This window comes from Andrographis paniculata, unplaced genomic scaffold (genome assembly GCF_009805555.1).
Source record: "Andrographis paniculata isolate CXL003 unplaced genomic scaffold, ASM980555v1 Contig66END, whole genome shotgun sequence".
NCBI classification, from domain to species: domain Eukaryota; kingdom Viridiplantae; phylum Streptophyta; class Magnoliopsida; order Lamiales; family Acanthaceae; genus Andrographis; species Andrographis paniculata.
Genome location: NW_026137602.1, coordinates 3,650,347 through 3,664,005, shown reverse-complemented (window position 1 = coordinate 3,664,005; position 13,659 = coordinate 3,650,347). Strand labels below are relative to the sequence as shown.

Below are 13,659 nucleotides of genomic sequence, written 5' to 3'. Positions count from 1 at the left end.
TAATCACATCCAAATATTTTATTTATAACAAATAATTGTTATATACTTCTTAATTTATACTATTTGATATTATCACTACTTACAAATATATCATCACTACTTATATACTTAATTTATTATTATTATTATTATTATTATTATTATTATTATTATTAATTTTAACTTCATTAACTCACTCGTCCAGTTTTTAAAACATTCGTATTGTAAATTAAAATAAATTAATAATAATATATTATAGTATAATAAATTAAATTTCGTTTCCAATTCAAATTAAAATAAATTTTGTCAATGGTAGGAGTACTATTACACTACCTAACACTTACAATTTCTAATAAAATACACTATTATATTTTATAAAATATCAAATTAAAATATAAATTTAAACAAAATTCAATTTCAAATTCAAACCAAATAAATTTACAATTTGCTAAAATTTCTTACATAATTCGATTAATTTAGGGATGGCAAATTGGGGGGCCAGGTTGTTTTAGAAAATATATATTTTTACAAAATATTAAATAAAAAAATACTAGTGTGTTATTTTTGAAGAAAAAAAAATCTAACATATTTTTTTCTAAAAATTAATATATTACACATATTTATTATTTTTATATTATACACAATTTCCTATACTTCAAATAAAATTATTTATCAAACGGGTAAATTATATAACATCCATTGTGTTTTAGTAAAAGTGCACAAAACACCTTATATTTTATTTATTGCGGGAAACTACATTGTGTCAATGCAAAGTTGCACGAAACACCATCTCGTCCAAAACTAATGTTTGATTCTAAATAAAATATTATTTTGGAGATAAATTGTTATCTATTTTTTACAAATACTATAAAAATAAATAATCGATCAATTATATATTAATTTATTTTATTAAAAAAAATTGTTTAAGATAGTTTACAATTGCCAATTTTTTAGAAATTCCCAAACTTTTAAAAATGTCTTATTTAAACGGAGCTCAAAATTCCATTTACATATACACTTGTAAAATTTTTAATATTATCTATTATTAATAAAAAAATTTAAAACAGAAAAACTCATATCATAAAAATTATAAGGTGTGTTTGTTTGGTAATATTGTTGGAAATAATCTTTTATTGAAATAAAAAAAATTATGTAAAAAATATAAAAATAATAAAGGTGTGTAATTTATTAATTTTTTTTAAAAAAAATATATGGGAAAAAAAGAAAAAAAGAACAAACCCATACTATTTTCAAAATTCTCAAATTTCAAAACGTCGAAAATGTCCCTGCGTTAAAATAATCGCTACAATTCCCGCAAAGGGCAAATGAGTCATATAAATTAATCAACATCAACTAATAACAAACAAATGCAAACCCAAATTCAAGTCAAATTTGAATTTGAATTTCATCTACACAAACTCACCTTCATACATACATATATATAGAAACCACAACCTCCACCTGAAATTCAACCAGCCACCGCCGGCGGCGGCGGCGCCGCCGGCGTTTGCGAGTCAACGAGCTTCGTATACTTCCGGTGGCGCCGCTCCCGGGCATACAACACCCAAAGAATTAGCGACAGCAACACCGCCACCGAAACCATCACCAGCCCGATATAAACCCACCGGCTGTACCGCCGGAGGTCCGGGCAATGCTCGTTGTGGATCACCGTAAACGTGTCCCGCAAAAACGTGCAATCGACGAGGTCGGTGAGGAATGGGCCGTACTCGGTCAGCCCGTAGCTCACGTTTACGGCGACGCTCATCTGACCGTACATCGTCGGGAACAGACGGCCAACGGTCGTGCACACGTCGTTCGAATCCACCCGGCACTCGAAGTTCCTCCACACGTCGGTCGCGTTGGTCAGATCGACTTCTCCAGTCGAGCACGGGCGGTCGGTCAGATCGGGATTGTACGGGTTGCAGAGGAGCGGGACCGGCGGGCCCGACTGGTTGTAGAACAGCGGCGGCCGGACGACGCCCCGGGGCGGGTTCGAGTTCGATATGTTCCGGATGATTCCATTGACGAGCTCTGCCGTTTGGTAGGTGACTTGCTTGCTCTGGTCGCGCGCCTGTTGCGCCGCGCCCTTGTCGACGCACGGGATTATGTCGTCAAGCGCCGTGTGCGCTGCCGGGTTCTGTACCCACTCGTTCATCGCAACGCACGAATCCCCGACGACACTGCGCAATCGACGCATACCGAATTAGAATCGGAAAAAAAACCATCGAATTACCGAAATAATGCAATATTATATCGAAAAATAAAAAATATTGAAAAATTCAGTTTTGTAAATCATTTCGAACTTTTTCGATACAGTAACGATAAGTAATTTAACATTTCAAGTATATAACGAAAATATCGTATACTGTCTTGATATTGATATTGATATATCAAGGCATAGTGATAATTGATATACTCCCTCTGATTAAACTAACCTTATTAGAATTGTACGATATAAAAATATAAATTGTGTAATTATTATTATTGAAATATGAAATAATACTTATAATGTTAGGAAGATAGTACGTCAATTAAAAAATGAAATGAATACTTTGTTATAGGACAAATTTAACATAAAAAAAAATGGACAAATTGTTAAGTGACCGAAGGAGTATTGATACCAAAATTATTACTCTTAATTTTTTTCTAAAATTATAAAATAAATAGTTTTTAATTTTAGTATTTCGGCATTAAACTATATATATCGATACCATACAAACAATCTGGAATACTGAATTTTTTTCGATATACCGTACTGAACCATTAATAGATATTTTTCTGAAATAATAAAAAAAACCCGACGACAAGGCTTACTTGTGAAGGACGAGAAATACGCCGCATAGAATGAAAGTGATGGCGACGAGAATCCAACCGATCACAACCAATCTACGGATAGTCGCAAAAATAATCAATCAAATCAAACGAGAATCGGTAAAAATAAGTACCCGAGAGTCGTAAAAACTCACATGTAAGCGAGACATTGCAGCCCGGAGATGGACAACACTGCAAGATTCGACAAGAACAGTAAGGATCAATCAAAATTTTAATCAAAATCCGAAAGGAATGCCAATTTCAAAACCAAATTCGCCTTACAGAAACCGAAGAACGCGAGGGCGAGCATCACAGCCGCGACTATAATGAGAATGAGGCCGCTGCAAAAAATTACGGCAATGAGAAAGTCGATCCGAAAACAAACCAACAAGCAAAATCTTAGACGTTAAAGAATACTTACACAGCATCCAAATATCGGTATATATCATCTTTGTTATTGTTGGTGGCGCTATCGAGCGTGTCGGCTGCCGTCGTGATCAATCGATTCACGTCGTCGATTTTCCGCTGCATGTCTTGCGGGAGTGAAACTTGTTCGACTCGAATGCTTTTGGCGGCCGTGAGATAATTCGAAACGTTCTTTAGGTTTTGTTCGGTCGAATTCGCCTGTCTTAAAACGTAATCAAGCGTGCTTCTTGTACTCTCGTGAAACTTCCCTTGTCCCGTGTAGAGAACAATCGAACCGACTCTGATACAAACGAACAAATTGAAATTAAAAAAATCATTATTTCGAGAATAACACCAAATTTCGACAGGAAATGCTTACATTGCAGCGATTGTGAACAACAGCAGTAAAACGAGTGATAATGCGTAGGCGAATCGAGAGTAGCCATAACGCCTACGCCTGCAGCAGCAAAAGTACATACAGACCAGTAGCAAGAAAATTCCGAATCCGATAAACCATATTGCGGCAATGAGGAACAGAGCTGATCCAGTGTAGAGAACAGACTGCATCGGATATATACAGAGAATGTTTGAAATTGTAAGCGAAATTAACATCAATTTTCATGAAGAACACATTCAATTGCACAAACAGCTTATCCTAAATCACAATGCAGACGAACACATTCAATTACACAAACAGTTTATCCTAAATCTTGATTTAGAGAAAGTCCGATATTATAACAGAAATTAACATCAATTTCACGAAGAACACATTCAATTACACAAATAGCAGAGAAAATTACTATCAATTTTCACGAAGAACACATTCGATTTCACGATCAGTTTCTCCTAAACCACGATGCATCAGTTGCAGAGAAGATTCTCACCAATTTCTTGCAGAAACTCATTCAATTGCACAAGAAGTTTCTCATAAATCAGGATCGATACTATCTTCTTCCTATAATCACTATCGATTTGAATCTGACGATGTTCGAAGAAATTGAAGAGAATTCAGCAGGAAACACTCACAGCGAAGTAATGTTCGTTGCTGATATTCCATCCGCCGGTGTAATAATGGAGATTGTCGAGCGGATCTTTCCGGCGAGTTCTTCCTTCAGCCAAAATCAACGATGACGAATTCCCGGACGTGTCGTTTACTTCCAACAAAGACCTCTGAATCCCCCGCAAAACGACGCCGTTTCCAACCTCACCAGCCACAACTGATTTACAGTACATCAAACCAAAATTTACCAAAATTAAAGCAAAAGAAATTGAGAAAACCCTAATCTCCATAACACATTCGAAGAAAAGCCACTCACAATTGGCAAAATCAAAACCATAAAGCTCAAAACTCACCTGACGATGAACAGAACCACAAAATCGCGATAACTGAGACTACCAGAAGCAGACCAGAAGAGCAGGGTTTGGGTTTACCCATCATCACACAGAGCTTCATCTTCTCCACCGATTCGTCCCCCCAAATTACAAAACAGCTTCTCAGACACGAATTCCGCTATCTATGTACTCACAATTGAACCTCTTCAGCTCCTGCCGATTCCAGAAACACGCAAAATTGGATTGAATGCGGACAAAACGCGAGCCCACGCGGCGACGCATCATTGGGAAGGATAGATCGATTCCGCGTTTTGGAAATCCATTATTACTATAATTTACTAATTTTTGAACAAACAAGGATTCGATTCGATGTGGAAAATCCCAAAAAGCAAAAGTTTTCTGTATATTGTAATTTGGGAATTAGGGTTTTATTCAATTTGGGGGCCAATGAACAGGTAACGGCTAGTTGACAGCTGTCGCGAACCGAACCGCCGGTGCCCGTACAATGATTTAGAGGAAAAGATATTTAATTTGTAATTCCGAAAAGAAACAGTAATGACTACGTGGCATTATAATTATAATTAATTTATGTAATTTGTAACGCTGGCGTTACAGTGCCCACTGACACATGGCGACGTGTGATATTTGATTTGATTGAATTTTTTTTTTCCATTATTTAATTCTTGCTTAGTCAAATAATTATTGATTAATTTAAGCAGATATTTGAGTTCAATTTCAGATAATAATGATTATTTTATTATGTTTGTGTGTTAGTAATTTGTTGCTTTCAATGAGCCAATTTGGAGAATCTGAAGAGTGACCTGTGTCTACACCTTGTCGTTTTGTTATTTCTATATTCTAATAAAAAAATGGATTTTCCTTAGTCTGATTTCGTTTTTTTTTTTTTTTTTTTTTTTTATATACTTTTATTTATATAATAGTTCAAATATAATATTTTTATAAAAAAATAAAATAAAATTGAACTTAAAAAAAAAAAAAAAAACATAACAAACATTTTAATATTTTTATTATCGTTTCTTCACATGATAATTTTATTTTATGGCCCGTTAAAATGGGGCATTAGGCCCAAATTTAAATCTGAATCATCTGGGCTGCATTACTGTGTATTTTTGGTCTCGGACTATAGATTAAATATATTTTAAAAATTTCAAGGCTGTGTTCTTTATTACTCCCTCCGTCCTAGGAAATATAGGACTATTACCATAGAAATATTAGGTAAAATATAATTAGTAAATAATTAAAAAATATATTAGTAAAAATAATTATTATTTAGTAAAAATAATTATAGATTAAGATTAAGATTAAGATAAGTAAATAATTTAATTAAAATTAAGAAAATTTAAAATTTAAAATGTGATTAAAGTGCATAATTATATTTCCAAAAATAGAAAGGACAAGTTATGTAGGACGGACGGAAATAGAAAATAGGGACAAATTATGTAGGACGGAGGGAGTATTTTTTTTTCCACACATTTTTCTATGTATTTTTTTTTTCAATAATCTCGTAAAACAAATACTTCAGGTTTAATATATATACTTTTTATATAACGAAAAATTAAATTTACACTATAAACATATCATATTAAGTAAGTTTTATTCAAATTTTAAAAATAATTCTCTTCAAAAAAAGGTAATTATTCCATATGGTGCTAATGATAACACAAATGATTGTTTATATAATAAAAATACAACAAATAGACTAATAATAAATGACACTAATCCATATACTTCATTCATCATGTATACCTATGTCTATTTGATCGGGCACAAATTTTTAAAAAGTGGATACAAATTAAATATTTTTTCTTTTATAATAAAAGAAAATTATAAAAAAAATTGTATTTTTTACTAAAAAAAAAAATATAAATAAGTTTAGATGACAAAAAAAAAAAAAATAATTAAAAAAAATTAGATGACAGATAGAGTAATATATATTACAATTGGTGTCAACATAAAATCTATATTGTGGCAATACATATAAAATAAAACAGACAATATATACTAGCATATAATTCGATTTATTTTTTTTATATATTGTTTGTTCTATTTTTTCCAATGAACATTACATTCATATTCACCCCAATCATTACACTAACTATTCTCTTCTTTAAAAATTTATCACATCAAACAATTAAACAAAATATAAAATCCAAACGTAAACACAAAACAACACACCCCAATTAACCCAAGCCGGTCCGGTCGGGCCGGCCGAACACAAAACCCGCACAAATTCTCTCCACGGCATCCTAAAAAGTCAACCAACCTTATCCAACCCAAATATCCACACATCCAACGTAGTACTAAATCAAACACACACCAATTAATTAATCTTAACTAATACTAATTAGTATTAATTAATGAATCAATCCCCGCCGCCGTGGGAATCCAGCGCCGCAATATGAAGAAGCTTACCACAAGTATAAACCTGGCAGAAAGACTGCAGAGTCATGAGCAGCAGCACAGCAACGGTCGCCAAAAAAGTCAAAATACGCCACGACCCGAAAACGTACTTATCCATAACCTTCTTACACTTCACCCTAAACCGGCCGCCGTAATACCGGTTCACCTCCGCAATCGCCCGGTCCAGCGCCGCTACTTTCGTCAACCGAATCGATTTGCTCATCCCGTTCCACAATTCCGCCACCTCTTTCTCGCTCTTCAAATGATTAATTATTATCCCTTTCCGACACAGAATCGCCACGTCACCCTCCGTATCAATAATCCCGTTCATAAACTCCGTATACCTCGTCAGAAATAACGGCGCCGCCGCCGCCGTACAAACCTCGTACGCCACGAGGTTCCGCAGGACGACCTCGGAATTCACGTCCAAGGCAATAACGGGCATTGTCAAAGTCAACGTTTTCGGGTCAAACTCGATCCCTTTGATCCCTAAATTCGTCGGGGCGAAGTCAACCCCGACGTCCGAAAGTTGGGTCACCGACGGAATCGCGATTTCTTCGAGCAACGGCGGCGGAGGCGATTTTTCGTCGCCATCGCCGCCGTCGTTGTCTCGATTATTTTCCTTATCTTCTTTCTTGTCCTTAGCCGTGAAGGCTCGAAACAAATGTTCGATCGGGACTTTAAGCACGCGTAATAATGGAATTCGCGACATTACCATCCACGGCAATTTGATCAACACTTTGATAGGTTTCATAATCCTACGGCCGATATGCAACGATTTAACGACCTTCCATAAATGATCGGCGAGTATTCGAACATAGAATCTTTCGTCGGGAGATGTTGCGGTTTTCGAGGATGCGGCGACGGATTCTTGATTGTCGTCGCCGTCTTCGTGATTAATCTCGACCGTTAGATCGTTCGACGGGGGGTCTACTTCGGGGGCGATGTAACGGTACAAAAATTCGAGCAAATGGGCGCACTCCTTGATTTCGATACGGCGATTCGATCGATCGACCATTTTGAACGGCGACAATTCTTTACTAATCCCGAAAAGTATTTTGGACAAAACTTTATCGGCGGAAGCCAGAGAAGAATACCTAAGCTCGAGAAGCATCCTCAGAACGAACAACGGGATTTGGTTCTCGAGCTTAGTAATGTCTTTGAGGATCTCGTTGCACGCCGTGTTGTTTCCCGACAACTCGATTAGGTGCGGGAATTTCATCGGCTCGTCCGGTTGGAATTTTTTTTCCTGCATCCCGCAAACCTTTCGAAAAATAATTTAAATTAGGCGGCAATTACAATATTGATTGTAGTTAGTTACGACTGGACAATACTAACAGCACACGAAGGTGTGTTTGTTTGGAAGTTTGAATTTTGAGTTGAGATTTGAATAGTAAAAATTTTGAATTTGAATAGTTGTACATTAATGTGACGTTTTGGATGTAAAATTAATTTTTAATATAATATAAAAAATAAAAAATAGGTGTCTCATTTGATATATTTTTAGAGAAAAAATGAAATGAATAGTAAAATTTTGACACAGACACCCGAAATATAAATCAATATACTGTAATGATTAAATTGTGTCATGATAGAATATATTTCATTCGATATTATAGAATCCATGAAGCCCCCGTAATATTTAGTTTACCAGTTTACCAACTATTAGATTCTATCGAAATCAATCCAAAATAGATTAAAAAAATAATGACCGTAAATTCTTATATTATATAAAAAAAATAATTATAAAATACATTAATTACTCCGTGATGTTGACGAAACTAAATAATAATAAATAAAAAAAACTATACATGTGCATTTTTTAAGGAATTTTTTTATATTAAATTATATATATTATTTTTTAATAAAATACGTACTTCTTTATCTATTTTTTTTTTTTTTAATTTGTACCCAATCAGATAAGCACAATTGGATAGCAGATAGAGTTCTACTCTCTCAGTACCATTTAATTTATCTCATTTAGCTTAGACAGAGTTTTATATATTGTGTAATTATTAAATAATTTAAAAATATATTAGTAAAAATAATTATAATTTGATAAAATAATTATAAATTAAAATTAAGATTACTAAATAATTTAATTAAAATAAAAAAATTATAAATTATAAAATTTAAAATGTGATTAAATTGTATAATTATATTTCCAAAAAATAAAATGATAAAAAAAATGGAACTAAATTAAAGCGTGAACAAATTAAGTGATAAAAAAGAATATTAATTGTAATTTTTATTTTTAAAAAACATGACATCATAAGTAATTGTAAGTTCCAAAGCTGATCCTATGTATTTCAATTCCATCTCTCTAAATAGAAATATGATTCAAATATATATATATATATATTTAAAATTCACCTCTAAACTTAAATTCATCTAAGAATTTTCAAATCTCCTAAAAAAAAAAATGTCTTCTAATAACATCTATACTTCATTAAAGGATTATATTTTTAATTTAATTTTACATAATTTTTTTCAAAAAACATAATTTTTTTTTGGCCCTTATATATTTTATTATTTTTACTTTTATACTCAACAAACTAATATTAGATCAAACCTAACCTGAAAAAACTCGAATAAGAATGCCGCGTCGATGGCGACCATCCACGCCAATGTCTCGCCGTTATAGTTCAACGGCCGATGATAGCACGCCCGAATCCGGAGCTCGTGCTTCATCAAATGGTCGACAAAATCGTTGATTTTAAGGTCTTCCGGAAGCTCCTTTTGTTGTCGTTTTGCGGCCGAGACCTTATACCTCTCCATGTCATAAAGCTCCGTCCGGAGATGGTGGAAAGGCCCGACCGCCACCATTTGTGGGATGTAAGAATCGGGATCGGTTACCATTAACGGCTTTGGCGTCGAGAAAATCGAGACGGGAACTTGAGCTTCCTCTTCGAGTTCCTCGTCTAGGGTTTGCCGGATTTGCCGAACCCAATCGTCCTCGTCGAAATCGTAGCGGGTGCTCAAGCTTGTAAGCAAATTTTGCTTGAAGAAAGACATGATTTTTCAAGAAGTGAAACAATTTTGTTATAAAGATTCGACTTTTTTTTATTCGAATAATCGATATGATATGATATGATATGATACTATACGATAATTCTGATGTTTAAATAGAGTTTGGAGAGTCAGATGAGACGAAAATTGTATCTTTAGGGAAAAATGTTGAAGGGGGGATTATTGCAATATGGTGGGAATTGTGGACCCTTTTGTATTATGATCAAGAATTAGTGGACGAAAATGATAAGTTAATTGTCAAAATGTTTAAATGTTTTTCACATTTGATTTGATGCTTAGATTCCTTGAAAATTTTAAGTTAAAAGTAATTTAAATTTATTAGTTTTGTCTGTGATGACATGCATTTTAAACATTTTAAGTTGACTATAAATTTTAAATTATTCTATTTAATATTTCAATAAGTTTTTATGCTATATTTTTCGATTTTGAATGTCTCACTTTAAATTTTTATGTTTCAATTTTGGGTCAAAGTTTATTAAAATTAAATTTATTTAATAAATATTTTTATTAATTAACTTGATTAATTAACTAACATATAACATCATATGACAAATCAAATTTTTTTTTAAAAAAAATCTAAGTATTGATTTTATTAAAATATATTTATAGTAAATAATTTTATTTAGTCATAGTTTTGTTACTTTTAGTTTAACAAATAATAATCAATTTGTTATTATTTTTTACTTGTTATCTCACTTTTTTTTTTTTTTATCAAATTTTTAATAAATTTTCTATAATACTTTCACTTGTCATTTTATCTACAACACTTAAACATCAAAATATTACTCTTTTCACATTTTGCGTCATTGTACTCAACATAAAAAAAAAAATCCTTATATTTGTATAATATTTTGTACAAATGTCTTTCTATTAGTATTATAAGACAGTACTAAAAGTATTTTTGCAACTTTTTCTTAATTTATACTACTTTTTGATATAATAATTAATATTCAAATATCAACACGCAAAAAGTTAATGAGACATTAGAGCTGGACGAAAGTAATATTATTTTTTAGTCTCTGTATTTAACTAAAAATCTACATAATTTTACCCGATAAAGAGAATATATATACTCCATCCGTCTCATAACAAAGTATCTATTTTTTCATTTTAGTCCGTCTCATAACAAAGTATTCATTTAATTTTTTAGTAACTATACTATCTGCCTAACATTACAAATATCCTTACAACTTACAATATATTACACAAATGTCATTACCTTTATATCACACGTACTTATAAGGTTATTTTAGTAATTTATACTTTATTCATACTATATCCTAATATAATACTAATATTTCTAAAACTACGTACAAAAAGCAAATGAATATTTACTTATGGAACGAAAGGAATATATAACAGTAGTCGGTCCGAAAGGGATCGTTGGTCCCAAAAAAAAAAATAAAATTGTTAAGAGTGTATATTTATCGATAATTTGCATGTGCGTAAAGCCGAGATACGACTTATTTGGCGTCGAGGTTCCGATTTCAATTGGTTCCTTAGGAATTAGGATCAAGAATTAGTGGACATAAAAATGGACATTGTTACAATGTGTATGTAACATTCATGTGTTTCACATTTTATTGGAATTATTCTTAGAAATTATTGGTGGATGAGTGTGACTTTATTTTGTAATTATTTTAAGTCCAATTTTTGTTTTAACGTGTAGTTTTCAATAAGTGTTGATATTTACATTTTATTGAAAAGTTAGAAATTAGAATTAGTAAATAAATAATAATAAAAGTGGAGTTAATCATTACAGGCGTGTATGGTAGATATAATAATTTGATTATAACATTTCGATTATTTAATTGAGGCTTCATTTATTGGAAATTTTATTGTAATGAATTTGGAGATTTGAATTATTTATTTAAATAAATAATAATTTTAATTTAAGGTTTACAAAAATAAATAAATAAATTAGAATGTGTTTAGCCAATTATTTTGGGTTTGTTTATTTTTTATTTTTATATTTTTTAGGTATAAGAATTGTTCGGTAATATAAAAATTAATATTTTGTATTGAAAATTTATTTTTTATAAATCAATAAATTAAGTGTATATATTATTTATATTGTATTTCTTAAATAATATTTATGAAAATTTTTATCACTTATAAACACAATGTGAACAAACTTTGCATGTTAGATATAATTTTCAGTTAATATTATTTAAAAAATACAAAACATATAATTATACATAATGTATATATATATATGATGTTCACATACAAAAAATAAACAATCAAATAAAAAAAAAATTTATATTATCAACATGACTTTTTATATGTAACATCAAATAATACATTCATCCAAAAATACTAAACAAATACACTCATATTTTTTTCAAGAAAAACGTAGGTGTGTTCTTTCATAATATTATATAAAAAAATAGTATTACATATTTTTAACTAAATTACAAAATCAAAACACAATTACTCCATTGTCATTTAATTCGGAAATCATTGGGCATAATTTTTAATAAAAATATATAGTAATTATTATTATTATTATTATTATTATTATTATTATTATTATTATTATTATTATTATTAATAAAATACAGAAAATTAATATTTCTTTTACTCAAAAAAAATTACTCCCTCCGTCCCACATAATTTGTTCATATTTTCTATTTTCGTCCGTCCCACATAATTTGTCCATTTTTTTTTGGAAAGATAATTATACACTTTAATCTCATTTAAAATTTAAAATTTTATAATTTTTTTAATCTTAATTAAATTATTTAGTTATCTTAATTTTAATCTTAATCCACAATTATTTTTATTATATAATAATTATTTTTACTAATGTATTTCTTAATTACTTACTAATCACACTTTACCTGAATTCTCGTATCTACGGTAATAGGCCCATAATACATGGGAGAGAGTAACATTTTTTATGACAAATCTCAGAATATATATATATATTTAAATAACATATGGAGTATTATTTGCACAATTAATTGCTGTAAGTGCAATATATATATATATATATATATATTATGTAATTTTCTCAAACATTGTTCATTTCGGTAGTGATGCTGATATTTTTTTTTTTTAATTGTATTCTTCCTTGTTTTGTACAAGTATTTTAATTTTCTTTTATTTTACACTACGTACAAATATAATATTAATATTAATATTAAATCTACGTATATAAAAAAAATATACTTAATTTTGAAATATAGAGAATATATATACTTTCGAAAAGTATTTGTATTATTCATCAATATATATATTTTAAAAATATTATATAAAAATATCTTCTTTTATTCTCACAAATTATCACTTTAATACTCAATATTTTACTATTTCTAAAATTTTAAAATCCCAAAATTCTTTTATTCCTTTAGTTCAAAAGAAAAATATATGTTTTGTTTTATTTGGTCATTTGCCACAAATATATCTAATTTTTATATTATAATTTAAAATATTTATAATAATACCATTTAATACATTTTTTATTTATTTATTTTTTAAATTAAAAATATTTTTATCTTTTAATTTAACATAATTACTTATACATTTTGGTATTATTTCTTACTTTTTTAACATAAAGCAAATTGTCCCTAATTATTACAATGGGCCATATGAATATCTTACAGCGCATGAACCCTTTTGACAGTTTAACATAATCCAAGGAGGGCCTTTAAGTATAGTGGACAAATTGATAATATA

The 13,659-nt window shown here is 30.4% G+C and overlaps 2 protein-coding genes across 2 annotated transcripts; both read right to left on the bottom strand.

Moving 5' to 3' along the window:
* Positions 1 to 1,234: 1,234 nt before the first annotated feature.
* LOC127263185 (uncharacterized) lies at positions 1,235 to 4,947 on the bottom strand. Its single transcript, XM_051292204.1, has 8 exons — positions 4,549 to 4,947; positions 4,222 to 4,412; positions 3,575 to 3,756; positions 3,212 to 3,496; positions 3,073 to 3,131; positions 2,946 to 2,982; positions 2,794 to 2,865; positions 1,235 to 2,159 (listed from the first exon to the last, which is right to left on the bottom strand). The coding sequence occupies exons 1-8, from the start codon at positions 4,646 to 4,648 to the stop codon at positions 1,448 to 1,450; spliced, it is 1,638 nt and encodes a 545-aa protein (XP_051148161.1). The 5' UTR covers positions 4,649 to 4,947; the 3' UTR covers positions 1,235 to 1,447.
* A 1,521-nt stretch (positions 4,948 to 6,468) lies between these two features.
* LOC127263110 (putative UPF0481 protein At3g02645) lies at positions 6,469 to 10,054 on the bottom strand. The gene is made up of 2 exons (XM_051292067.1): positions 9,526 to 10,054; positions 6,469 to 8,212 (listed from the first exon to the last, which is right to left on the bottom strand). Exons 1-2 carry the CDS (start codon positions 9,961 to 9,963, stop codon positions 6,911 to 6,913), a joined length of 1,740 nt encoding a protein of 579 aa, XP_051148024.1. The 5' UTR covers positions 9,964 to 10,054; the 3' UTR covers positions 6,469 to 6,910.
* Positions 10,055 to 13,659: the final 3,605 nt, after the last annotated feature.